Source organism: Anopheles arabiensis, chromosome 2 (genome assembly GCF_016920715.1).
Source record: "Anopheles arabiensis isolate DONGOLA chromosome 2, AaraD3, whole genome shotgun sequence".
In the NCBI taxonomy this organism is placed as follows: domain Eukaryota; kingdom Metazoa; phylum Arthropoda; class Insecta; order Diptera; family Culicidae; genus Anopheles; species Anopheles arabiensis.
In genome coordinates this window covers 63,952,475-63,978,997 of record NC_053517.1, presented here as the reverse complement: position 1 = coordinate 63,978,997, position 26,523 = coordinate 63,952,475, and the positions used below count along the sequence as shown (strand labels likewise).

The 26,523-nt window shown below is 41.7% G+C and overlaps 5 protein-coding genes across 7 annotated transcripts; 2 read left to right on the top strand and 3 right to left on the bottom strand.

Moving 5' to 3' along the window:
* Positions 1-668: 668 nt before the first annotated feature.
* Positions 669-4,398, top strand: LOC120895917 (uncharacterized protein C05D11.1-like). The gene is made up of 6 exons (XM_040299657.1): positions 669-2,053; positions 2,137-2,232; positions 2,326-2,658; positions 2,756-3,429; positions 3,503-3,839; positions 3,938-4,398. Exons 1-6 carry the CDS (start codon positions 821-823, stop codon positions 4,304-4,306), a joined length of 3,042 nt encoding a protein of 1,013 aa, XP_040155591.1. The 5' UTR covers positions 669-820; the 3' UTR covers positions 4,307-4,398.
* A 689-nt stretch (positions 4,399-5,087) lies between these two features.
* On the bottom strand, positions 5,088-7,734 carry LOC120896162 (THO complex subunit 5 homolog). The gene is made up of 4 exons (XM_040300096.1): positions 7,488-7,734; positions 6,674-7,421; positions 5,539-6,611; positions 5,088-5,465 (listed from the first exon to the last, which is right to left on the bottom strand). Exons 1-4 carry the CDS (start codon positions 7,608-7,610, stop codon positions 5,226-5,228), a joined length of 2,184 nt encoding a protein of 727 aa, XP_040156030.1. The 5' UTR covers positions 7,611-7,734; the 3' UTR covers positions 5,088-5,225.
* A 5,674-nt stretch (positions 7,735-13,408) lies between these two features.
* LOC120908403 (transcription elongation regulator 1) lies at positions 13,409-17,392 on the top strand. Of its 2 annotated transcripts, none has more exons than XM_040319358.1 (7): positions 13,409-13,733; positions 13,815-14,394; positions 14,472-15,618; positions 15,727-15,877; positions 15,956-16,635; positions 16,716-16,878; positions 16,956-17,392. In XM_040319358.1, exons 1-7 carry the CDS (start codon positions 13,506-13,508, stop codon positions 17,247-17,249), a joined length of 3,243 nt encoding a protein of 1,080 aa, XP_040175292.1. In that variant the 5' UTR covers positions 13,409-13,505; the 3' UTR covers positions 17,250-17,392. The 2 variants fall into 2 exon arrangements, with proteins under 2 accessions (XP_040175292.1, XP_040175293.1); XM_040319359.1 differs by lacking the exon at positions 13,409-13,733 and having other exon boundaries at positions 13,888-14,000; positions 14,150-14,394.
* Positions 17,393-18,051: 659 nt separating this feature from the next.
* LOC120908404 (succinate--CoA ligase [ADP-forming] subunit beta, mitochondrial) lies at positions 18,052-21,956 on the bottom strand. Of its 2 annotated transcripts, XM_040319360.1 has the most exons (8): positions 21,753-21,956; positions 21,222-21,313; positions 20,721-20,873; positions 20,486-20,648; positions 20,282-20,410; positions 20,077-20,212; positions 19,437-19,445; positions 18,052-18,962 (listed from the first exon to the last, which is right to left on the bottom strand). In XM_040319360.1, exons 1-8 carry the CDS (start codon positions 21,816-21,818, stop codon positions 18,361-18,363), a joined length of 1,350 nt encoding a protein of 449 aa, XP_040175294.1. In that variant the 5' UTR covers positions 21,819-21,956; the 3' UTR covers positions 18,052-18,360. The 2 variants fall into 2 exon arrangements, with proteins under 2 accessions (XP_040175294.1, XP_040175295.1); XM_040319361.1 differs by lacking the exon at positions 19,437-19,445 and having other exon boundaries at positions 21,753-21,955.
* Positions 21,957-22,587: 631 nt separating this feature from the next.
* Positions 22,588-23,530, bottom strand: LOC120908405 (transmembrane emp24 domain-containing protein 2). Its single transcript, XM_040319362.1, has 4 exons — positions 23,331-23,530; positions 23,056-23,237; positions 22,830-22,982; positions 22,588-22,769 (listed from the first exon to the last, which is right to left on the bottom strand). Exons 1-4 carry the CDS (start codon positions 23,461-23,463, stop codon positions 22,620-22,622), a joined length of 618 nt encoding a protein of 205 aa, XP_040175296.1. The 5' UTR covers positions 23,464-23,530; the 3' UTR covers positions 22,588-22,619.
* Between the last annotated feature and the right edge of the window lie 2,993 nt (positions 23,531-26,523).

The window sequence follows — 26,523 nt, the reverse complement described above, 5'->3', positions numbered from 1 at the left end:
GAAAAAAAAAAACTCTGGAAGAAGCTGCTTACTTATCAGCTGGGTAGAATTCTACTTTTCGACTATCGACAAAGCGGGAACAAGAAACATTTCTTCTAAAATTCAAGATGTTTCGCATGCAAGGACTTCCACCAACCGATGCCGCGGAGGAGAAACGCAAAGTTCGGCAAGCCGTTCAACAAAATTTGTTCGCCTTTGTTACTCTTTGCGTAGCCATACGAATAGGTGAGAGCATGCTTTCTGGAACATCTAGAAGGTGTTATTACACAGTGGATCATACCATGAGCTAATACTTTTCTGTTTGTAATCGTTCACAGCATCCGTTTTAATGGAGCAGTAGGACGACAGTCGGGAGACATTTGCAGTTGCAATTTATCATTTAATAAAGCTTTGTTCTGTTCTTTGTAAGAACACTGTAATACACTGAATAATCATTTGTTGTTTCGTCAACTTTCTTACACAAAATTGGCTTCGCATACCGAAACCTCTGCATCTACGATACTGTGATCAAAATCTTTTCCAAGCGGGTAGGTAAAAGCCGAAATTCCAAAAGCATACATTTTAGAATCTTGCGTTTTGTGTATTGCATAAAATGAGAAAAGGCGGATGGAAAAAATGTGCGTTTTTGACAGTTGCTTGTTTTTGTCATGTCACGTCTGTGACTCACGCACATTGCTGGTTCATTCTGCTAGTGCCGTCCGCTTGCTACTGTCGTCGCTAGGATTACCGAAACCGGCTACCCTATTCCTTGGCGTTCTTGGTTGAATAGTTACATCAAGCGAGTTTGTAAGTGTTCTAAACATCCTCCAACACCACCAGCATGGGCTTCAAGCATTTAATTACGGTCAAGGCGAATGAAGTTATTCCGGTGCACAAGTATCGGTCGGAGCGTACCGGACTGACAGTGATTGTCGGTGAAGTCGAAGGACCGGTAGTGAACGGTTACTTTACGCTCGCAACCGAGGCGCACGACGATGATGGCTTGCCGCATACCTTGGAGCATCTGATTTTCCTCGGTTCCGAGAAGTATCCGTACAAAGGCATTCTCGATTTGGTGGCCAATCGGTGTTTGGCGTCCGGCACGAATGCTTGGACCGATAGGGATCACACCTGCTATACAATGACTACGGCTGGCAGCGAAGGGTTCCTTTCTCTACTGCCGGTCTACTTGGACCACATCCTGTATCCTACGCTAACCGATTCCGGCTTCGTCACGGAGGTGCACCATATAACCGGACAGGGCGAGGACGGTGGCGTCGTGTACTGTGAAATGCAGGGACGCGAGAATACGGGCGAATCGAGAGTGAATCTGGAGCTGCTGCGGGCTGTCTATCCAAATAGCGGCTATAGTGCCGAAACCGGTGGCATCTTGAGCAATCTTCGTACCAGCACTACGAATGAAAAGGTGCGCGCCTACCACGCAGCGTTCTACCGTCCGGATAATTTACACGTCATCATAACCGGGCAAATAAAGCCAGATGATATCTTCAAAGCTCTTGAACCAATTGAAGAGAAAATTGTCTCGAAAGGAGCCCTCCCACCCTTCGAACGCCCGTGGCAAACGCCGGTTGAGCCATTGGAGGAGTCTAAAAATATGAAAATAGAGTATCCGGCCGATGAAGAGGATTGCGGATTGCTGAACGTGGCTTGGAGAGGGCCCAAGGCTACAACGGAATACGACACACTAACGGCCTGTTCGGTATTGCTTCGCTACCTCACGGATACCTCAGCTAGTCCGGTGCAGCGAGAGTTCATTGAAGTCGAGGATCCTTACGCTAGTCGCGTAGGATACAGCATTGTGGAGAACTCAGTTTCATTGCTGTACATTTCGTTCGAAAATATACCGCTCGGCAAAGAGGATCATATATTCCCTAAACTCTCCGAACTGCTTGCATCGATTGCGGGTGGTAAGGAGAAGCTAGATATGCACCGAATGAGAAACGTGATCGAGCGCTACAGGCTCGAAGCACTCAGCAGTTTAGAATCCAACCCGCATGACGATATTGCATTTCACGTCATCGGAGACGTGCTTTACGGATCTGACGAAACAGAGGTAATTAGATGAAATCCCAAATCCACATGGTCGTTGTGAATAATGGCACTTGATGTATTATTTTTTCATCTATGCTCCCATAGTTCGATAAACGGCTGAATGTTAACAGATGTTTGCAGACATTAAAGGATAAGGAAGAGAGTTTTTGGCTGACGTTGTTAAAAGATTACATTATAAATGTAAGTGTAGTATGGATAGTACGCAACGGATTATCGTAATCGAAGGACGATCAAACGAGATTGATAATGAGAATACTAATGTGTTTTTTTCAGAACAAGCACGTCGTAGTTCGAGCAGTCCCCAGCATCAAAGAAAACGAACGCACGGCGAATGTTGAACAAAAGAGATTGGAAAAACAAAGGGAAACGCTCGGCGAAAGTGGACTGAAAGAAAAGGAAACCATATTGTCCAACGCGATGGCTACCAATGAAATAGCTCCTCCAGACGAGATGATTACCTCTATACCTGTACCATCGACCGAAGGGATTAAATTCTATCCCGTCGAGGTGTATACGTCGAAAACGGGGAAAAATCCTCCGGGATTGAAGATAGAAGATTTGCCAGTTTATGCGGAAGCATACGATTTGCATACGAATTTCTGCTATGTAAGTAGAAGGGATAATAATTTGAGGGGGGCAAATAGCAGAATGATGAGCGCTAATCGCAATCCAATGCGTGCCCTAATTTTGTTCTTTCTTTCAGCTAAAAATTACCATGAATACGGAGCCACTAAGCGTGGAATTACGGCCATACTTAGTTTTGTTGATGGAATTGTTCACTGAATCACCTATACGCCGGGGAAAAAAACTAATCCCGTACGAGGAGGTTGTGGCTACTCTCGAGTCCAACACGGTCGAAACTTTGACGGATCTTGGGTTCAGTTCCCTGAATCGTTTCAGCGTAGGTGCGTACTCGAGCACAGCTACACTTTACATGCAAGTGATCCGGGAAAAGTATACAACTGGCATCGAGCTGATCACGGAACTGTTGCACAAAACCGAATTTACGGCCGAACGGATTAAAGTGTGTGCTACAAAGCTTATTAACGAAGTTGCACAAGTGAAGCGAGAAGGAAACTCCATTGCTAAAGACATACTGAAAGCTATGCGCTACCGCGAAGATAGTAACGTACGCATAAGCTCACTGTTAAAACAGTCCAAATTCCTTGCATCATTGTTGGAGCTGCTGGAGAAGCCAGAATCGGTGAATACGGTAATTGAAAATCTTAACAAAACGCGATCTGTAATTACGCTACCGGAAAATCTTGCCATCCACATGGCTGCCGATTGGAGTGCGATGGAAGGATTGGGAATCGATCTGGTCGAGCCGTGGAAGCGTCTAGTACAATCTAATGAGACGGAACAATTGGTAAAAAGGTCCGTAAGATGCGGCATCATTTTACACATATCCATGTTATCTTACACTTTCGCTCCATATTTTTATCTCCAGATTCACAGCTTTGCCAGACTGGGAGCACATGGTTAAGAATAACGATGCACTTAAGCCATACAGTGGTGTGATCGTGGGATTGGGCAGCGTCGAAAGCGCATTTCTGTTTCGCACTTGCCAAGCCATCACCGATTTCAATGATCCAGATCTGGTGCCACTTCTCTTGTTCCTGCAATACCTCACTCAACTGGAAGGTCCGCTGTGGCGACAAATCCGAGGACAAGGATTTGCCTACGGGTATAATATAGTACCACGACCAAACGAAGGAATGTTATACTTCACGCTTTATAGAGCTTCAAACGTTGTTGCAGCCTATAAAGAAGCTGTTACTATTGTGGTAAGCGCAACAACAAGATTAGCTTAAAAATGCAAATTAAAATTATCAAAATAAAAATCGATGCGGAGTAATGCATTAATTTATCTTTGCATTTTCAGGAAAAGCAAGTCATCGATGGAGCGGAATGGGATGCAACTCTGTTGGAATCAGCTAGAAGCTCGTTGATTTTCGAAATAATTGCACGAGAAAATAGCATTGAAAAAGTAGTGAATACGTCAATTCTGGCAAGCTTCAAAGGAGTACCGGTAGGCTATAATCAATCTCTGGTCAGTCAAGTCGGCAAGGTGACAAAAGAAGATTTACAGCGTGTAGGGAACCGCTTTGTGAAGCATCTATTTTCCTTCACTGACACATGCACTGCTATCGTTTGCCACCCAGACAAGGCCGCGGATATCGCGAGCTCGTTCAAAGACATGGGCTTTCAGATGAAAGTAGAAACTAGCCTTGATGAAAGTATTCTTGCTTAATCGTATAATCGTAGCGATGGCTGAAGCAGGCAAATATACTTTACTCTATGCATGAATAATAATAATGAATAAATAAATACATTTATTCCATGTGTGAAGTTTTAGTCTTTGTTAAAGATCATTTAATCCGAAGAAATAGCTATCTATAATTGATCGTTTAGTCCAGATGTGTCAAACTACTCATCTGTTCGGCGGGGACCTTTTTAACCCTGAAAATCCATTCGCGGCTCATGATATCTACGTCGAATATCGATGATAAAGGAGATCCATTTCAAAAATTGACTGGATTAATCATAACTTGGCTGCGTCGCGGGCCGCATACAGAACCCTCAGGGGCCGCCAGTTTGATATACCTGGTTTATTCATACAATCTCCCCCACTCCTGACCCTGATCTAATTTTTGTAGAGACTTTGAGGTCTTGCTCTTTTGCCACTTTCTCCCCCACTAATCATCGTCGTAGTGAAATGGAATATTGCTTCAACTTTCAAGTCGGACACGTTAATTCTTCTTCTTCTTTGGCACAACAACCGTTCTCGGTCAAAGCCTGCCTTGTACCACAAATGAGCTAGGCTTTTAGTGACTTATTGATTACCCATAGCAGGATAATTAGTCCTACGTGTGGGGTCATGGTCCATTCGGGGCTTGACCCCATGATGGGCATATTATTAAGTTGTGCGAGTTGACGAATGTACCACGAAACTGGCCCATAAGCTTAATCACTGCAACATAAAACGAAATTTCACTTCACTTTGAAGACACGAAAAAAAAACACGACTCGTGTTATTTTTTCACAAATTTGCAAAATTTTGCATTGTTTTATTCTGCTCTATTCCAATTCTGTTCACACATAGATATTTAAAAAGATGTTGTAAAAAAATAGTTAGCATGTTTTAAGTTCTTTCCATCTGTACATGCACATTAAATTTGAGTAAACAAGGAACTGCTACCGTTTGGTGCAATTCGAAAGGGTTGTGCTCTTGTGCGACCCCGGAAAGGTTTGAGAAAGCTTTTGTCCTGTGTAAACTCTGCTGGCGCGTAGTAAGGTCCTTCGGTTTCCAGGTAGATATCCAAGCAGGACATTGCTCGTTTTAATTGTTTCGGTAGAATGTCACACGAGTGTTCCAGTGCCGACAAACTGTTGCACCAGTATTCCATTTCCTAATTGAAGCAAAACAAAACATATGTTAGAGTGCTATTCACACCACCAATAGCCTTGGGTAGAAATACATACCCTCACTGAGCTGTTCGATACCGACGTATGCTTGCCATTCCAGTGTAATGAGAACGACCACAGCGGTGATGCATCCGGATACCGACATGGTACACAAATATAGCTTTCAAGTTTAGCCGAGCCGCGTATGACTATAGCACGGAAGTACAGGTCACTAGCAGTGGCTATAGAATCCTCCAGGAACATACCAGCTACGCCCGATGAAACGTAATCCTCAAATGAAATGGAACTCCACTGCAGTACTGTGCTGGAGATGCGTATCGGATGTCCATGTTCATCGTTGACAGATGTATCTATCATTTTGCTCTCGAGATCGTGGATCTGCTTGTAGAGCTTCAACCGTGCCTCCCATCGTGCTCTAACGGAGTGGATGATTGACGGGATGGTTTCATGCAATTTATCGCCAGTCTCTAGGTTGTCATTTCCGACGTCAAGTCCTCGAACGCATGTGTACGCCATCGAAATGTACTCTAGACCGCAAATTTTCTGCACCCAAAGAAAAGGACTGCCGAGATTCCTTTCCTTTAGCATGCGTGCCAGTTGATTGATGTCTATTGAAAGATCCTGCAGCTGGTATTTTATCTTCGGATTGGGACATTCCTCTCCTCTATCTCCGCAGAACAGCTCATTCAGCACGCTGTCGGTGGAGAGAACGTCGCTTGCTGCTGCCCCTACAGAATGAAAATCTACTAAAGCAATGTTCATGGTTACCACCTGCATGTTGGGCAGATAGAAAAACGTCAACGAAAGTCCCGGACCGGGTGAATCGGGAGAGAGGGATGACGAGTAATCCTTTGCCCGGATCTGTATCGTCACACAAAGAGGATGTGGTTTGAAAAGTTTCTCGCGCCGTTGTTCTGCTAGATTTGTTTTCATATGCCCCCGGTGATGCCGCTTTTTCATGCCCCGGTCTACGTCATGATCGTTTTCGTCATTGTCCGAGTCAACGCGATCGTGCAAATTGCTGCCGGATTCGCGACCACAGTGAGCTTCCGATTCATACGTATTTCCAGATGCAGCTATTTGCTTCGCTTCCTCTTCATCACCATGTATCGACGTCGTGAGCAGATGATCTGGAAAAGAGAACAGTTTCAATAATCACCCAACGAGAGTTTTTCACAAAATCTAAACATACCGCAAGCTTCGCCATATGCAGTAACGTTGGCATAGAGCAGATACAAGGGTTGCGGAAGCAGTCGAACTGTTTTCCTCGTTTTCCAGCCTTTCTCGATGGGCATTTCTAGTGCCTCTTGCAGTGGTCTGGTTGCGATTAGTAAATCGCGCAGACGGGGACCCAACGAATCCAGGCGCTCCGTTTTGCCTACAATATCCTTTTCAACGGCTTGCTTTAGAGTGAGCAGTTCCTTCAGGTGGGCATCGAGCTCTTTGCGCTGCTGCAGCTCCCATTCCAGTCGGGCGATGCGCCGTGCATGTTCGTCTGCTTTTGTTTGTTCTGGTCGGGACACCGATTCTGGAGCTTGCTCGTAAAACTCCTCCACCGGCACAAGTTCGATTTCTTCATCTTGACTCTTGAACATGTAACAACGCTGTACTTCGCGCTTCAGATGTTCTGCTTCGTACAGTAAATTTTGCAACTGCAAACGATTGCTGTCGACACGTAGCTTTTCCTTGTGCAGAGCATCGCGGCCTTCCCGAATGCGCACTTTATCAAGGCGATTCAGCTTTTTCAACAACACAAATGCCAACGATCCTTCGATTCGTTTCTCGGCAATCTTCTGCTTCGCATCCTCCGAGCTGTCCGCCTTCAGTTTGGCGATGTCCGCAAATATTGATCTCAGCTCATCACAGGTGGCATGGAACAAGCTCGCATCTTTAATTGGTGAGCGTTTGCTAGCCTCCTGTTCCTCGAAAGCGATTGTATTCTGTGAAAAGGGAAGGTATGGTTACTTCCATTACCGTTTAACCAAAAGTAAAAAAAAAATAAATACCATGTAAACATCCTCCTTCAATGTTTTAGCATTCGACGACGAATTATCCACCGCGTTAGAATTGCTCGTTTTGCGTCGTTTCTTGTCGGAGCTGGAATCAGCACTTTCCGGCTTGCTGACCATTTTAATGATTGCGATTGAAATCGAAAAATGTGTGAATCTTATTAAAATTCCGGTGCGGCGACACTTTTTCTGCGGGTTCCGTCTGGAAATTTAGTTGAGCGTTGGATATGTCAATTTGTTGATACCAAGCAGCAGTGTGGCCAGATTATTTAGGCGGTAGGCGCATCAAAATTTTATCGGTAGTTTTCGGTAGGTTAACCGTCTTGTGTACGACCAAAAAACATCACTTAATCGTACAACCGCCTACCCGGGTAGGCCATACATTTTGTATGGAACAATGATGTTTTTCGTGGTTAAAAGAGTATATCTTTTGAATTTCTTGTAAGCTTTGAATGAAAACTGTCTTAAAGGTCCATAATAATGTTTTATAACACATCGTAGTAAGATTAGTAGTAAAATCCTATCAATATTTTTTTCATTCCAAAATATGTTTTAACTTTGCCACCATAACTGGCCAGGGCACATGTTTTAAGTGGATGATTAGTCTTTTTCTAAGTTTTAATTACATTTCTCTCAAAAGTTATATACATTTTTCAATTGTTTTGCTTGTTGTATAAAAACATATGTTGACGATCTATGCTCATCATGTTTTATTAAAAACCGGCTACGAGCGGCTCCAGACAATTTCGGAACCTCCTCCACTCCAACCCAACGGAGCCGGCTCTGAAGCTGACTCCGCTCCAGCTGCTCCGGAGCCGGTTCCACACCAACGACTCCACGCTCACGGCTGCTCCGGAGCTGGTTTTTACATATTGCACCAAAAAATCATTTTAGATAATGTTTTAATCAGGAAGATCCATAATTAGCTGAGTAAATAATGTTGAAAGGAATCTATAAAAAATCGATAAGTTTTGAACATTGTTCAACAATCACACTATCACATCGGGTGTTAGTTTCTACACTTGTGAGATGATAGATTCTTTTTTAAGCTATCATACAATGCCGTCTCTATTGAAACGTTAGTCCAGAGCCGTTGGTCCGGAGCCATTAATTCGTTGCCGGCTCCGGGGCTGTTGGTACGGAGGTACGGTTCCGGAGCTGTTGGTGCGGATCCGGCTCCGGAGCCATTGGTACGCTCCAAAACACCCATCCCTATTCGGCAGTAACACTATGACACTATAAGTAACACAAAAGTATGAATGTGTGTGTTAACTTTCTGCCAATTTTATTTCATTTGCTTGTAGTGGTTGGTATCATTTTAAAAGAGGTGATTTCAGTGTTAAATTCAATATATTGCTACACAACAAGCAATAAAATTTAACTGTACACAACTGTAACCACGCGGCTACATGAGGTGAAATATACAGCGAAATGAACTATTTGACAGGTGAAATATCTGACGGATAAAGTATCACAGCAACCAGCTGATGTGCAATGTAAATAAATAACGTGTACACAATCGCAATTAAATCCTTAAAATAACTTTAATATCAAGTATTTCGTCAATTTTCAGTCAACAATTCATCATTTCTTGCAACTAGGGAATGTTCCGCTTAGAAAAATATTCTTTTTAAGGGAAGTTCGAAAGCGGATATTGTATCTCCCCCAACTCTTTAGCTGTATCTGTCAGATATTTCACCTGTCAAATAGTTCATTTCGCTGTATATTTCACCTCGTGTAGCCTTACGGTAATACACCATTTGAAAGAAAAGAAAATTACATAAGCATCCTCTCAAAACATGCGGCAAGGTCGGTTAAGGTGTTGGAGTTACAGCACATTTTTGATTGCTAAAAATATTAATAGGATTTTTAAAAATTCTAATTTTACTACGATATTTTATAAAGCTTTGTTGTGATCCTATACGACAATTTTCATTCCATTCTAACAAGTAATTCAACAGATTTACGCTTTTAACCTCGAAAAACATCATTGTTCCATACAAAATGTATGGCCTACCTGGGTATGCGGTTGTACATGTGAAGGGTATATAAAATTAAATAATTTTAAAAAATATCTAAACATTTTTGATATTTAAAAATTTAAAAATTTTAAAAATTTGAAGTCGATACGATTCTTTAATCCAAAGTTATTTTAGAATAAAGATGCGAAACTTACCCGGGTAGGCGGTTGTACACAAGACGGTTAAAACTCAAAACTTAACTGAGTTAAAAAAAGTAAAAACGAAAGAAGTGTTAAGTGGGATGGGTGGGGGGGGGACCTAATGCGCAAAATGAAACTTCCATCTCACGAGAATATGCATCCTTTATCTAAGATATAGATTCGATTTGGGTCACCGGTTACACAAATCCCAAGCGCCACAGATTAAGCTTAAACGACTGGAAAATTGAATATCCATAGAAAAAAAAATGAAAGCTCTACAGCTTCGTTGGTTTGATCAATAGATGGCGTATTACAGCTCATAGATATTGCTATCCTTTTCTTGCAATGTGTTTCGACAAGTTTCATCTTATCATGACGTATATAGCTTCTAACTTTCCGAGCATGATGATCTATATGAATGATCTTTGGTCAGATACGTGGGTATCAACACCAACGACCATTACTCAAATCTCACTTGCTTCAGTGCTGGTGGTTTCCGTTGGAGTTTAGTATTTAAACAAACGTATCGCCGTTCTAGTTCTAGCGATACATAACTTCAATGTGAAACCGTACAACAGTACAGAGGAAATGAGAAAGCTCTCCTCCAAGCGATGAAGCTCAACTGGTTGGGGTATCCCACCAACAGAGAGCGCCACCAGCTTTTTCGCTATTTTTAGAATGCATGAGTCGTTTGCCGTCTGCTAAACGAAGTCTTTCTATATTCCGTTTAGGTAGAGAACTTGAGTCGTTTAGAAGCCGGTTAGTGGTCGTTTAGTGGATTTGTGGCACTTGGGATGAAGGTCTTTCTGAAGTGTCGATGTGAAAATTGTACTGGGAATTCTAAGCCAAAGAAGAACTAAGATGCACATTTTTTTTCTCAGTGGTGGCAAGTTCTTTTTCTCGGGGCTCCACCCGATCGCTTAGGGCCGCAGCAGTGCTCCATTGGATACAACTTTATCGTACGTGCTGTCATTTGATTTTTGCTGGATTATTTAGACTGATTTGATTGTTTGGCTGAGTTTTATAGTTCAATGATTAAAAAAATTTAATTTTTTTCCTTCAAATCCTAGATATATATACATCAGTATTTCTGGTCACTTTGCCCACAGGGCAAGGCGAGCTTTTTGGCAGCCACCGTCGCAAAACCGTCGCAAAACGTCAAAACCGGCGTCGCATGTACTGCAAACCGACGTCGCCAGCGAGCGAAACTCGCAACGATTTCGAGGCGCTGACGACGGTCGTTTTTGACGTTTTGCGACGGTCTTTGACCTTTCGAGCGAGCTTTTGCCCTGCGGGCCAGTGTGGCCAGACTATATTGGCAGATTTCGGCAGAAGCACTGTTGAGAACGCAACCATTTAACCTTCGTTTCTATCAAAGTGTATGAAGACCAGGTGGTCTCGTCCCATACAAATTGACAACTAATTTCGGAATCAAAAAAAGCTCCTTTTGACAGAATGGGAGAAATGAATTCCATAGGAACCGATCGCTTTGTTCTTAGCAACACATTCGACGGCATTACAGCAATTATCTGCAGTACGCGATACTCGATATACGCGAATTCGTAGTACGCGATTGCTCTAAATTTGACAGCTTCATGTGTTTTTTGCAAATATTTTAATACTTTGAAATATTGTATGCTCTTTTTGAGTTTTCTTAATGTTCTTTTTGCATTTTGCATTAAATTTGTGCAAAAGATACCTGTTTAACAACAAATAACTTTAATGCAAAACTCTGTGGCGATATTTTTCAACCCTCGAACTGGTAGTGTAAACTATTTTTCCATACAAATCCGCTATACGCGAAAACTCGAGATATGCTATTGCGCTCGGTCCCGTACGATAGCGTATATCGGATAATGACTGTATTTTGATCCAAAAATGGATTTTAATTAGTTCAGATTGTTGAGATACCAATTCAATACGTGGAAACCGTGCTTAATGTATTCACAAATACAACTGTACACTTGTAAATATCTTGAACTAGAATGTAGAATAAAAAGCCCTCAGTTGAATTCGGCAATTTTCGACAGCATACGGGTTGTGTATCAATACTAAAGCGCACTGCGCTGACAATTTCGACGCGTTTCAATTACAGATTATAGCGTTTGGCTTACAAATATTTATAAGTTAGTGTTTGTCGTAAAATTGGTGATATTTGGTGGTGTAAATTGTAGTGTTCTGATCGAATATTTAAGTTATTCCGAGTTTGCAGATTGAGCTGTCCATTTACTGTGTTCTAACCTGTTTAATTTTAAAATGAACGATTGTTTTACTGTTCTGATTGCCGTGAAATTTTATGTTATCAAATAAGTACACTTTCACTCATTTTTACAATTTCATAGCTTTAAACAGTACCTGCAATAGCTGACGCCGGTTGTTATTTGCTTCTCACACACCGCTGCGTGATGCTCTGTCAAGTTCATTCTGACAGCCATCTCTCAGCTGCAGTCTCGGTGTATGTAGAAACGCTCTGGGAGTTTGCATTTCTGGATGGTAAATTGATCATATCTTCTGTTTTAGTTATTGAAAAAAAATTCAATTTTTCAGGAAAGCTGCATAAAACTTTGTTCTTTCCAGTATAAAAAAAATTCAAAATTATTTTTCATATACAGGCGGTCCCCGACATACACCTGACTTCAAGCTTCTCTCAAAATTTGAAGTCATTTCAACAACCAAACTAGAAGTCATGCACAATTTACCACGCACAAGTGTAATTTCTCATACAAAATGTATGCCCTATCCGGGTACGTGGTCATAAAGATGGGGGTGTATTTTTGGTCATAGAAACGAAGGTTAAATGGTTGCGTTATCAACAGAGCTCCTGCCGAAATCTGCCAATATAGTCTGGCCACACTGGCCCGCAGGGCAAAAGCTCGCTCGAAAGGTCAAAGACCGTCGCAAAACGTCAAAAACGACCGTCGTCAGCGCCTCGAAATCGTTGCGAGTTTCGCTCGCTGGCGACGTCGGTTTGCAGTACATGCGACGCCGGTTTTGACGTTTTGCGATGGTTTTGCGACGGTGGCCGCCAAAAAGCTCGCCTGACCTGCGGACCAGTGTGGCCAGATTATATTGGCAGATTTCGGCAGGAGCTCTGTTGATAACGCAACCATTTAAATTTAATCAATTATTTTAACGATCAACTTCTTCTTCATTTTCTTCAATTTCTGAGGAAAATACAATTAAACAGCGCGGGCGAGCGTTCTTTTCAGTGGCACTCACTGGCGCTCTGCCTCGTGCATTTTAAAGGCATGCAATAGAGCGCATTCTCTCCGTGGTAGCGCTCCATCCGCCAGTTTTAATTTTCAGCCCAAAACAACGGACGTCGGATCCGATCTTGGGCCGGACCCCCACCGTGTGTTTGTACCTACCCCTCGACTGAAAATTTAATTATCTTTTTCTGTCAGGTGAGCTTAAACCGCGGACAGCGAGATTCAAATTCAAATTTAAATAATTTTCTTTGACGAGCAATTCTCGGAATCCTTATTATAGTCTACTTATTAGGAACATTAAATTTTAACGGATAAAACTAAAAAGTGCCAGGCAAACAAACGTGCATCAGCGCGATAAGTAACAAATGAGGATAGCGATCCTTGAAACAGCAACCCAAGCGCCACAGATTAAGCTTAAACGACTGAAAAATCAAATATCTGTGATTTTCGGTAGGATAAATGGAAAATCGGTAGTTTTAGGGCGGTCATCTGTGAATCGGTAGGCATATAAAAAATCGGTAGGAATGCAGATAAATCGGTATTTCTGGTCACTCTGCCAAGCAGCAAAAATGTTCTAGTCTAGTCAAAAGACGAGGAAACATTCTATTATTGTGAACAAATTTAGTTCTTTACTTTGCTGTTATCATGAGCACCGAAGTAGATAAACCATTACCAAACGAATCAGAGAGCACGGAGGAGGTTAGTAATGCAGGAACCATAGACGGTGATTCGGTCGTGGCTTCTGCATCGGAGCAACACACATCTCCATCGGCTGCAGATTCCACATTGGAAGAAAATAAAGTATCACCTATCAAAAATGGTGCCGGTCTTCTCGGTTCAGCACCATCGAAACTGGCCAATACGGTCGCAACTGTGAGTATGGTCTTACCGGAGTTTAGCTCCAGTATCATTGGCGAACTTCTTCTAACATCGCTGATCCCGATTCAACCGTAGGATTTATGGGTGGAAACTAAAACTGCTGACGGCAAATCGTACTATTATCATGCCATAAGTCGCGAAACGACATGGACCCGCCCGGAAGGTCCTAATGTGAACGTGATGACACAGGCAGAAGTAGAGGCTCTCAACAAACAGCAGCAGCAGCAACATACGAAGTCTGCTGAACAAAAGGTCATTGAGGTAAATGCAAGTTCTGCGTCCGATATACCGGTTAGTTCAGCAACAATACCAGCCGTTATTCCATTGCATACCGCGATGACGCGCTTTACCGGACCTCCACCTTCGTTTGGGATGGCTCCCTTTGGAATGCCTCCACCTAATTTCACCAGTTTTCCACCATGGAACCCGCCAGCAGTCGGCAGTGGACAAAATTGGTCCATTGGTCAAACCCTTCCCTTAGATGCTGCCAAGCAAGCGATGAACGAAATTAAGCTAAATGAAATTGATCCGTCGATCGTTGCTAGGGCTACGGTTTGGAGCGAGCATACTGCACCCGATGGACGAATGTTCTACTACAACGCCTCAAAGGGAGAAAGTGTTTGGGAGAAGCCGCAAGCCTTGCGTGATTTGGAAAGTGAGTTTTTTTTGTCTCTACTAGTTCACCTTCATCATATTTGTGATTATATATTGATCTGACTTTTATCTTTGTAGAGGCAAAATTGACTGTGTGGAATGCAAAGCAGAAATCCAAAGCACCTCCTTCGGTTCCGCCTTTCTTGGCACCACCGATACCACCCCAGATGCCGCTAATGTCTGCCATGCAGGCACCGCCTGCTACGGGGCTAAAGATACAGCAGTTTCCTTCTCCTCTTGCAACTGCAGCTATTGGACCGGTGTCTGGATCGGGTGTGCGGCTTCAGCAGTTGCCCGTCGCTGCGTCAGGTGTTGTGTTTGATCCTATTACATTTATGGCTAAGAATGAAAAGGCTGCCGCGGAAGAAGAACGAAAGCGAAAGCTAGAGCAAGAGAAGAAACGCAAAGAAGATGAAGAAAAGGCCAAATCCAACAAGCCGCAAGATAAAAGTCGCCCTATTTCTAGCACTCCAATCAGCGGTACTCCATGGTGCGTGGTTTGGACCGGCGATGGACGAGTTTTCTTTTACAACCCTTCAACCCGTACCTCGGTATGGGAAAGACCGGAAGAGCTGAAAGAGCGCGCAGACGTCGATAAGGCGGTGCTTGTGCCCCCACAGCAGCTTCTGGGTACGGTGGCCCCGAAAGATTTGGACGGGGTGGCAAGTAGCAAGGGACAAACAGTGTTAGGAACAGGAAACTCAGCTGCTGCAACATTGGCAGAAAGTGACGGTGGACAAACTGCCAGCGGTGGTAATACAAACGAGCCACGGTCCGCCCAAAGCGATTCGGAGTCTAGCGTGGACGAGGATGGTGAACATCCAAGCAAAAAGCTGAAATCCGATCTGGAAGCAGTTATGAAATCAACGCATTCCCTTGGCAGCAATCGTCCTGGCACCGATCCGGAAAAGGAAGCTATAGCAATGGAGGCTGAGGCAAGAGCAGCTCGCGAGCGAACATTAATACCGCTAGACGTCCGTATGAAATCGTTTCGGGAAATGCTTCGGGAGTTGGATGTATCTGCTTTTAGTACTTGGGAAAAGGAGCTTCATAAAATTGTGTACGATGCACGTTATCTACTTCTGACCTCCAAAGAACGTAAACAGGTTTTCGAGAAGTATGTGAAAGACCGAGCAGATGAAGAGCGACGAGAGAAGCGTAACAAAATGCGCCAAAAGCGCGATGATTTCCGCGCCCTTATGGATGCCGCTCATTTGCATGGAAAGTAAGTATTTGGAATGGCAGTTAGATACCACAATGGAGCGTTTGATTTTTTCCCGTATGTACAGGAATACGGGCGTGCGTAATTGTAAATGTGTTTAATTCGTTTTAGGTCATCGTTTAGCGAATTTGCTCAGAAGTATGGCAAAGATGAACGATTCAAGGTAATTGAAAAAATCCGCGAACGCGAAAGCTTGTTTAATGAGTATATTGTGGAAATTCGGAAGCGCGAAAAGGAGGAAAAACAAATTCGCAAAGAGCAGGTAAACGTAAAGAGCTTTATCCCCCTATCCCTATTTAGCATTACCATCTACACATGTTGTGGTTATTTTGTATTTCAGATAAGAAAAGATTTTCTTACTATGCTTCGTGAAAGAAGCGATATAAACCGTCACACACGGTTTAGCGACATCCGCAAAAAAGTGGAAAGTGATAGCCGTTATAAAGCGATCACAGAGCACTCACAACGCGAAGAACTGTTTGAGGACCATATCAAGGCACTCAAAGAAGAAAAACGCAAGGCAAAGGAGAAGGAAAGAGAAAAGGAGCTAAAGGAACGTAACAGCCGCAGCGAACAGCGCAGTTCGCGTAAATCAAGAGATCGGTCGCGCGATCGCCGCAGTCGCTCAAATGATCGGGAGGCAAGTCAATCAGCAAAGGGTGCTAGCAACCATGACGGCACTGCAAACAATAACAATGACGAGGACGAAGGCGAGGATTGTAACACGTCGGATGAAGATGAAATTGAGCGACAACAAAGAGAGCGTGAACGCAAAGCGCGTGCAGAGGCCAGTATTAAGGAACGTGAGAAGGAAGTGCAGCGTACATTAGCTACTCATTTGCGTGATCGCGACAAGGAGCGGCAGCATCACCAGAGAGATGAAGCTATGCGTCATTTTAACGCTTTGTTGGCCGATCTGGTGCGCAATGCAGACCTCACGTGGAAGGAGGTAAAAAAGCTGCTGAAAAAAGATCACCGTTGGGAATTAATTTCCATGCTGGACCGAGACGATCGTGAACGGTAATATCGTTTGTCGGATAAGACGATTTCAACTGTTAGTTAATAATATGATTCGCTTCGTTTGGTTCTTTACTTTTCAGACTGTTCAACGAACACATTTCTAACTTGGTGCGCAAGAAACGTGATAAGTTCCGCGAAATGTTGGATGAAATTCCTTCCCTTGAACTAACCTCTTCCTGGAAAGACATCAAAAAAAGTATTCGTGATGATCCACGATACTTGAAATACAACAGCAGTGAACGGGTAAAAACTAATTGTACCAATCTTAATATGTCAGGACTAACTTCTGTGAGTGATTTTTTTTTTGTTTATCGCAACAGGGCGAGCGAGAATTTCGAGACTACATCAAAGACAAGACGGCGAATGCAAAACATGCTTTTCGAGAACTGTTACAGGAATGTAAGTTTATTACTCATAAGAGCTTTGAATTATACCGTGAAAATGCAAATCATTTGCGTGAAGTAGAAGACATTTTGCGAAACGATAGCCGCTATTTGATACTACATCATATAGCAGGGGAGCGCACGCAAATGATTTTAGCTCACTTAGAGGAACTGCATAAGCGCGGACCGCCGCCCCCTCCAACTGCCAGCGAATCTTTACGACGAAAGTAGGATCGGTATCTGATAGAGGTAAAAATAGGGGAAGGTGTCCTCTGAATATGGTATAAAGATTTCTTCATATGACTCGATGTACTGCTATTAGAAAAAAGGGCAAATTGTGTGTGGATAAAACAATTAAAATGGCATTAACTGAACTAATGTGTTACGGGATTCAATAACAAGATGACAGACTGTTCAACAATTTGTATTGTGCTGGTTCGCCAACGTAGAGCTGAAATGTCGACGAATATTATCGATTTTGGAAAAATATCCAAAGAATTCAGTACTATTGTTATAATTATACTGATGTTAGATTGAAAACTGAATGCTTTGCATCATTTAAAGTTTTACTACAAATTTACAAACATAACAAAACAAAACAAAAATAAATAAGATAACAATAGACAAAATCAAAAACATCCTAGCATGTACTCAATATCTGGAAACGTTTTTGTATACAGTTTGTTCTGAACGAACATTCAACACAGCTTACCTTCGTCATGTCTATACGTCCGTATTTTGAAATTCATAGCTTATCGCTTGTATCTTAATTTTTCAATAAAAAATATCATTTTAACCGTTTTAGAATGAAACAACCAATAAGCAATGAACAACAATGCATCATATAGATCCAGCTTGTTGGTGCAGTTCATACGAATTTGGACGAGAGTCGACCCCCTTCTTCTTCCTCTCCACCCGCCTGTGGCCTAGATCCATTACCCGTTAATGTGGCAAAATAAGTCTGGTGATATGATATGGTCGAATAGACCGTACCGTATTCTATTCCATTCCCGAAAATAAAAAAGAGGAAAAATAGTGGCGCGCTCATCTGTGCGGTCAATTTTATTGATGGTAACAGCTATGCACAATTATGCAATCACTTAGCATTAGAATGGTTCCAGTCCAACATCGAGTGCGCTTGATTTGTGTTTAGAGTGCATATATCGATCATAAGTTTCGTCATTAATGGAGGCGCTTTAAAGGATAGTAATAAATACACCACACTGGTCGCAGAGATGGTACACGTATTTCATAATCATATCATAACGACGCACAACTTTCCAGTGGGTTTAATGCGGGACACAATACAAAATGTGGCATCCTTTGTATGGTCCATTACAGTTTAGACAACATAGCTATCGGGCAGCTCAAAACTTACGTCGAGATGAGCCTCGCGAGCCAGATGTACAATTTGGGCCAGGTGGACGGACAGCATAGCTGCTTCATCCAGATCGTCCTTTGGAAGGATGCGCAGTTTCGATTTCTTGATGAGTTCCTTTGCCTCATTCACGTTAGTGCCTTGCAGCCGCACAATGATGGGCATTTTGATGTTGAGCTCCTTCGTAGCTTGGATGATACCTTCCGCGATGACGTCACAGCGCATGATGCCGCCGAAAATGTTAACTAAGATCGCGTGCACCTTCGGGTCAGAAGTGATGATTTTGAATGCTTCCTTTACGGCCTTTACACTCGCGCCACCACCAACGTCTAGGAAGTTGGCTGGATCGCCACCGTGCAGCTTGATGATGTCCATCGTGGCCATTGCGAGACCGGCACCGTTCACAAGACATCCAATTGAACCATCGAGCGCGATGTAGTTAAGGTCGAACTTGGATGCTTCAACCTCTTTTTTGTCCTCCTGTGACAGATCCCGCTTGGCAAATAGATCCTTCTGACGGAATTCAGCATTGTCGTCAAAACGCATTTTGGCATCAAGGGCAAAATCTTGTAAGTGAACGACGAGGGAATACAAGAGAATAGCAACAATAATTAATATTAAATAATATTCGAGAAAGTGTCAAGAAATTAAGCAAGATTTAATCCCAACCCAAGTACAAAGAAATACTAATAAAACTTATGAAATGTTGGTAGCATAAAAATGTAAAAAAATATATACACACATACTCATCAAAAGAATATAAGGTCAACCTCAAATATGTGACCACGTTCAAAGACTAACTTTAAACTCTGAAACTCTGGACTTGAACAGGGTTTTAACTCACATGCTGGGATCCAAATTGATTTTGATAACATACACTACATCTGAACTGTATAACATACAAATCATACATAAATTATCTCAAATTTAGCAACAATAGAAGGAAGCTTTAACACACACATGCAGAAAATAGCGTCAACTATTAAAAATTGAAGCAAAATAATAAAAATAATGAATTACATGTCAAGATGGTTACTTACACTCTTCACCTAGCGATGATATGGTCAGTTGATGATACATTTATCAACATGTATAATACGGTTATATCAGAAAAACAGTTTAAACGCAAAAAGAGTAAATGTTAAATGTTAATTGGGTTGTTTTCACAGTTCAATTTTAGAATGTTTAGATTTAATGTCTGTACCACAAACATTCACGAAATGCAGCTATTTACTATTTATACGATGCGGTGTTTGTTTCTTTGCAATTTACTGACGGTTCTTCTAATCTTACGGCGTCTCTTGCGTCTCTTCTATAGCATTATCGCACAGTGCATTCTCCAAAATAATTAATTGTTACTATGGAGTTTCAAGTTAACTAAATTTCTTAAAAAGTAGCAACATGTTTGCCATTGGTAATAGTTAACTATTTCAAGGATAATGAAAAACTAAGAGGAAAACAGAGATTCCAAGAAAATGTAGGAATCATGATAGTTCATGATCAAAGATTGATATTTGACAGCAATTGATGTACAATAATATTAACAGTTATGTAGCGAAAAAGCAATGCTTTTTGCGGTATCTAAAAAATGTTAAAATTACCTTACCGCAGTCTGATGAACTGCCTGCTTCTGAAGCAATTGAAAATGCTCCAGTGTTCTGTTAATACGTTAATACTTACACGTTTCAGCGGCATCTTCCGCATACGGATTAATCTCAATCAGCAATGCATCCTTCTTGACAAACAAATCGTACATATTGAGCAACATTTTAGCGGTCTCCTCCACTTTGTCATTGAGTCCCACCTTTTTGGCGACCTGCAGCAAAAGTATCATAAATAGTACAGTACGAGTTTTAGTTCCAGAAACAGCCAGGATTCGTCTTACCTGAACTGCTTGCTCCTTCTGCAGACCTTTGTTAATGTCAATAGGTTCGTATACAATTGCATCTGGGTTTTCAGCAGCCACTTCTTCAATGTTGACACCTCCTTGAGACGATGCGATTAGAACAGGTCCCTTAATGAAAGTAAAGATTCTTACTGTAGTCGAAGTTAAGTTTATGGATGCTTTTCTAAAAAAAATCACACATACATTGAAAGCACGCTCCATCATAACGGCAAAGTAGAATTCTCGGCGAGGAAACTTTCGTTCCGCCACCATGACAGAATTGCAAATACGTCCCGCTGCTCCCGTTTGTTTAGTGACGAGAAGCTGGTTGATCATTTTGCCCGAAATATCTTCTGCCTCCTGGGGTCTGCAACAAAACAGACCAAAACCATGCATTTGCTAAAAACAACATTGTTTTACACATTTTCACACTACTTACGAAAACACCACCCGGACACCACCCTTCAACCCATTCTTAAAGCTTCCTTTTCCGCGCCCGCCAGCTAGCACTTGGGCTTTCAAGACCAGGTTCTTTGTATTAAGGTCCGTAGCAATTTTTTTAGCTTCTGCCCCGGACGTAGCTACTCCAAACCTGAAAATATAAAGCAAACATGAAGAATTTAAATGTACTTTGAACTCACACACACTGATACGGCAGGGGTTAATGGTGAATAATGAGTTCGTTTGCAACATAGGAAGAACAAAGGTGATAACTTGCTGATGCGCCGGTTGAGTTTTGTTTACGATCGGACGTAACCCATCCGATTTTACGCTGCATGATGTAGACAACAGCACACGATAAGACGTAATCAGCTACAGTGTCTACTATCAACAGTGCCAACAAATCCTAGCGATTTGTTGTGCGTTGAAATTCTATTTACATACAAAATGCATCGCTACATCGGAATCTAATCAATCATTCGTATACCGGTTTACTTACTTGGGCGTTGGAATTCCCGCTTCATTTAGGAAGGAGTAGGATACGTGCTCTTGTACGTTCAGGTGGCGCTTCTGGCATCCACTTGCAAGTACCTGGAAGTAAAGGATTTCAGTGTTTCAGCATATTGATTTTTTTTCACTGGCTCAACACATGATCCATGACGTTTCCAAGAGCAATCATCGCTCTATAGCAATCGCTAGCACCAGCTGAGCCACTTTTTTGCAGTGGGACATTCACGGAACGCGAAATCGCTCGAGGAAAACATTGCATAATCTACTGCGGTAGAATACCAATTTGCAGTTTGACCGATTCAGCACAATCGACTTATGGCAGGGCAACTTTCTAATACGCTCCTAATTGTGCTATTTATATCGTTGATGTCCTCAACAATGTTCTGCCTTGCCTCAGACGCTGCACAGTTTCACGGTCATCGTGCATTACATAAAATTTCTCAGCCGAACAAACTAATCATTTTAACATATTTAATTTTGTCTGATTGATATCAATGATATAAACGTGGAAAGTACTTACCTTCGCAGAGGATTTACTTGCAATGTCGGCCAGAAGAAAGCTCGATCGACGGAGAATGAAAGCCATTTGCAAATGTATGGCGATAACGATGGCAGAAGATAGTAAAGAATATACTCTTGAAAGGATTTATGCCTAGAATAGTGGCTCTTTCATCCGTGATCTTTCGTTGCGAGCAAAGGTAATGGAGATTGCAAGATGTAGCTAATTTTGACAGCACATTCGTTGAAAAAAAATGAATGGAGAGTTTGACAGCAACCTACCGATTCGGAAGCGTAGGTGTGCCAAGTGATTGAACATTTGTTTTTGGTATCATCCAAAATAGTTAGATATATCAGCTAATAAATGCGAAAATATAAACATTGACGATCGTGTACAATCAGCAAACGGAAATGCGACATATTCATGTACGCCAACTGCGAAAATGCCTAGCTATACATCAGCCTTGTATAAACCTTGGCTTAACAGTAGACTCCGTTGTATTTATGAGCATGGTAATTCGTATTTTTAATACTATGGTAATGATAGCCGGTTTCGAGACAAAAGAGAAATAGAGTTCAGATGTTTACGCCTTTCTCTAACAGAATTTTAACTCAATTGCCTAGTATAAAGCGTGAACAAATACAATCAAAATGAGCTACAAAAAGGTGTACGTATACATTCTTTTTAGAGTGATATTTGAAGCTATCATTTGGAATATTAACTGCAAGTACTTGGATAAACTCGACTGCAAGTACTTGGAACTTTTGTTTCGCCTGGTTCAAGCGCATATGCAGTGCCATGTATTGAGGAGGACATTCATTTCGGAGGCATGTAGGGCGGGTTTATTAGAACAAAATTAAGTATTAATTCGAGATATTTTTTTCCAATTTATACAACCCGTTTCACTTCAAAGAATCGCTTCAGATAGTACACTTGCCCCACTGTCATGACTATGAGCACAATGGCTTCGAAGAATGACCACATAACGACCCTGGAGTTCGTGCTTTCATTGATGGACCGATGAATACGATCACGTACCTGTAAGGTGAACAAATGGTTAATATTTGTTTTAAATTGTTACTTTCGCCTATTGCTTACATGCATGTAATCTTGTTCGTGTTTAATACTGGTAAGGGTGCCGGATAGTTCACGAATCATGTCCTCTAGCTTTGTATGACCGGCTTCACCTTCGTTAACTGCACCAACTGTTCCTTTGGGTGCTTCTCCGATTTCCATCGAAAACATGACCACCTGTACATATAAAACCAACCATTCGACCATGAACAAGCACTTTTGAGGCAAAAGATTAACTTTTGAAACTTACCTTGGGCGTTAAGGTAGACATTTTGTTGCTGAAGCAGTAGTGATAAATGCCTGTCTCGTAAGCGGAAAACGTATACTTTCCGGAAGATTCCTTTTCGCCTTGATAGATTACTTTCTGGTCCGGGCCGCTGATACGTACTTCTATATCAAGAAAACCTCCTTCAACAGTTTCAAACATCAGTCCTGTAATGTATGAAAGGTCAGGCCAAGTTAATTCCTCATCGATGTGAACTGAACCAAAAAGATTGTACTGTATGTGTTGTAGACATTGCCTACCCAGTTTCGTTCCAGCTTCTGCCCGGTCGAAGAAACATTCTTCCGAATGTGGATCCACTGTGATAAAGTATCCTCTAATAGGTACAACACACAAAAAGAGGAAACATACGAGGAAATTCAGCAATAATTTCATTTTGTTGTTAGTTTTGGCTTGTGTTGCAGCCACGTAATTTGACGTCTGACGAGAACAAGAAGAATCGGCAATGTTTTTTTCGTCTTTGTCATGCGGCTGTCAGTGCTTGACATATCCCACTGAAAAAAGTATGCACATGGTACGGGCTGCCATACACCTTGGCATATACAGGCGGTCCCCGAGATACACGGTTAATAGGGACCGAAAACGGCCGCAAAATACCGCGGTTCTCGAATTTCTGCGTAAGTCGAATCTCGTGATTTCCAGCTAAAATATCACTAATTTTCGTGTAATTTTGCCACTTGGGAGTGGTTTTAGCCACCAAATTAATTATTGTATATGTTTCTACTGAATTGAACAATTTTAAACCTTTTGAAATGGTATTTTACATTCAATCAATACATAAATTATTTGGTATTTCACAATGGATGTGTCAAATCAGTACAATTTGCTTAACCGTCAACTCTACAACCGGATACCCGGGTATGATTTCGATTTTTAATCTTTAATAACTTTTTACAGAGAAGTCGCAGTGACAAAAATTGTTCATGTATCTTTAGACTTTTTTATTCTCGTTATTTTCGTGCAAAAAACATAATTTAAAAAAAAAATCGAAATATTTTTTTTCTTTTATATACTTTTTGTACCCCTTACCTCTACAACCGGCATACCCGGGTATCCCATACATTTTGTATGGGGAATGAAAGATTTTTATGCTAAAACTTTGATAACTCCTGTTCTAGCCGTAGGAGTTGCATTAAATTTGAAGAGAAAGTGTACACATTATTATTCTTTGCCTTTGTTTAGTTGATAGAATTTTAAAAATTCTTTTGATTTTTTATCCTTCAACTAATGATCACTCAGGCGGTAGAGAACCTCGGATGGCAGATAAACGAGGCAAAGACCAAACTGATGGTGGCAACATCAGCGGGCCTACCGATAAATAATTAGAATCTACGTAGGCGTGACGTGCAGATAGGTGAACGCACTTTTGAAGTCGTCCCACAATTCACCTATCTTGGGTCAAAGGTCAGCAACGACAATAGCATGGAAGCTGAGTTGCGCGCAAGGATGCTGGCTGCCAACCGGTCATTCTACAGCCTGAAGAAGCAGTTCACCTCAAAGAACCTGTCGCGACGGACGAAGCTGGGACTATATAGTACCTATATAGTACCGGTACTCACATACGCCTCTGAGACATGGACACTGTCCAAATCTGACGAAACCCTCTTAGCCGCGTTCGAGAGGAAGATGCTCAAAAGGATACTTGGCCCCGTATGTGTGGATGGACAGGATGGAGGATCCGTTATAACGACGAGCTATACGAGATGTACGGCGACCTCACTGTCGTACAGCGTATAAAGCTCGCCAGGCTCCGGTGGGCTGGCCATGTTATACGCATGGAAACGGACGACCCAGCCCGTAAAGTATTTTTAGGCCGTCCACAAGGACAGAGGAGACGTGGTAGGCCCAAATTGAGGTGTCAAGATAGCGTGGAGGCGTCCGACATTAAGGCCGGGATAACGGACTGGCAGACGAAGGCGCGAGACCGTGAGCGGTTTCGGACACTCCTGAGGCAGGCCAAGACCTTCTCCCTATTACATGGAAATAACAGGACCTAAGAATAAGCCTAAAATGATCGACGACTACAACAAATTGAAAGGCGGTGCCGACAATATGGTCAAGTATTTGTCAGAATATACTACAAAAAGAAAAACCAATAGGTGGTCACTGGCTTTTTTACAATATGTTAGATGTAGCAGCTTTTGCTGCATTCATATTTTACAAAGAAAATAATCCTCAGTATAACACGTCCACAAACAAGAGACGTATGTTCCTTCAACAACTGTGTGAACAATTGGCAATGCCAGAAATAGAAATTCAATCAAATAATATACAAATTATACGTCACTTCGGGCCGCGTAGTGGTTATGAAAGGAGGTCCTATAAAAGCACCAGTTACTAATGAAACAATGACTCCGACTAAACGGGACGCTAGTGGTAGGGTTAAGCACACCAGGACTTGTTTCCTTTGTGTTAAAAAAAGGGTCTACTAAAAAAGTTTGTGATGAATGTAAGAAACCAGTTTGTGCACATCACTCCAAAATTATAACAAAGCGTGATCATTGTGGAGACTGAAATCAAATCAAAATTAATTTTCTTACTCTTTTTTGTTTTGCTGAATGTAAATTAAGCTTATATATTCATAATTAATTTAATTTACTTTAAGTATATTTCCTGCGTTTGAACTACACGTTAAAAAAGTTGAAAATAATATATGATTAATGCCATAATATATGCAGTATTATTGACTTCTTATTGGTACCAAAACGAGTAATCATTAGTTTAAGGTTATATAAAAATTATTAAATGAGTTTTTAAAATTCTACCAATAACACGATGTCAAATTTCATTCAAAAACTACGAGAACAGAAGCTATTAAAGTTTTAGCACAAAATACCCAAGCGCCACAGATTAAGCTTAAACGACTGGAAAATTAAATATCCATAGAAAAAAATGAAAGCTCCACAGCTTCATTGGTTTGATCAAGAGATGGCGTATTACAACTCATCATTATATTGCTATCCTTTTCTTGCAATGTGTTTCGACAAGTTTCATCTTATCATGACCTATATAGCTTTCTAACTTTCTGAGCAAAAATCTATGTGAATGGTCGTCTGGTCAGATACGTGGGTATCAACACCAACGACCATTACTCAAATCTCATTCGCCTCAGAGCTGGTGGTTTCCGTTGGAGTTTAGTATTTAAACAATCGTATCGCCGTTCCAGTTCTAGCGATGCATAACTTCAATGCGAAACCATACAACAGTACAGAGGAAATGAGAAAGCTCTCCTCCAAGCGATGAAGCTCAACTGGTTGGGGTATCTCACCAACAGAGAGCGCCACCAGCTTTTTTGATATTTTTAGAATGCATGAGTCGTTTGCCGTCTGCTAAACGAAGTATTTCTATATTCCGTTTAGGTAGAGAGCTTGAGTCGTTTAGAAGCCGTTTAGTGGTCTTTTAGTGGATTTGTGGCATTTGGGTAGTTTAATCCCC

Coding starts and splice junctions, on each gene's coding strand:
- LOC120895917 (XM_040299657.1), top strand. CDS start 821: ATGGGCTTCAAGCATTTAATTACGGTCAAGGCGAATGAAGTTATTCCG. Junction 2,054..2,136: donor ACGGATCTGACGAAACAGAG/GTAATTAGATGA, acceptor ATGCTCCCATAG/TTCGATAAACGGCTGAATGT. Junction 3,430..3,502: donor ACGGAACAATTGGTAAAAAG/GTCCGTAAGATG, acceptor TTTTATCTCCAG/ATTCACAGCTTTGCCAGACT.
- LOC120896162 (XM_040300096.1), bottom strand. CDS start 7,610: ATGGTCAGCAAGCCGGAAAGTGCTGATTCCAGCTCCGACAAGAAACGA. Junction 6,612..6,673: donor TGCATATGGCGAAGCTTGCG/GTATGTTTAGAT, acceptor TCTCTTTTCCAG/ATCATCTGCTCACGACGTCG. Junction 5,466..5,538: donor TATCGAACAGCTCAGTGAGG/GTATGTATTTCT, acceptor TGCTTCAATTAG/GAAATGGAATACTGGTGCAA.
- LOC120908403 (XM_040319358.1), top strand. CDS start 13,506: ATGAGCACCGAAGTAGATAAACCATTACCAAACGAATCAGAGAGCACG. Junction 15,619..15,726: donor GCCGCTCATTTGCATGGAAA/GTAAGTATTTGG, acceptor AATTCGTTTTAG/GTCATCGTTTAGCGAATTTG. Junction 15,878..15,955: donor AACAAATTCGCAAAGAGCAG/GTAAACGTAAAG, acceptor TTTGTATTTCAG/ATAAGAAAAGATTTTCTTAC.
- LOC120908404 (XM_040319360.1), bottom strand. CDS start 21,818: ATGGCTTTCATTCTCCGTCGATCGAGCTTTCTTCTGGCCGACATTGCA. Junction 21,314..21,752: donor CAAGTAAATCCTCTGCGAAG/GTAAGTACTTTC, acceptor CTTTACTTCCAG/GTACTTGCAAGTGGATGCCA. Junction 20,649..20,720: donor GGTGTCCGGGTGGTGTTTTC/GTAAGTAGTGTG, acceptor GTTTTGTTGCAG/ACCCCAGGAGGCAGAAGATA.
- LOC120908405 (XM_040319362.1), bottom strand. CDS start 23,463: ATGAAATTATTGCTGAATTTCCTCGTATGTTTCCTCTTTTTGTGTGTT. Junction 23,238..23,330: donor AGAAGCTGGAACGAAACTGG/GTAGGCAATGTC, acceptor CATACATTACAG/GACTGATGTTTGAAACTGTT. Junction 22,770..22,829: donor ACGAACAAGATTACATGCAT/GTAAGCAATAGG, acceptor TTCACCTTACAG/GTACGTGATCGTATTCATCG.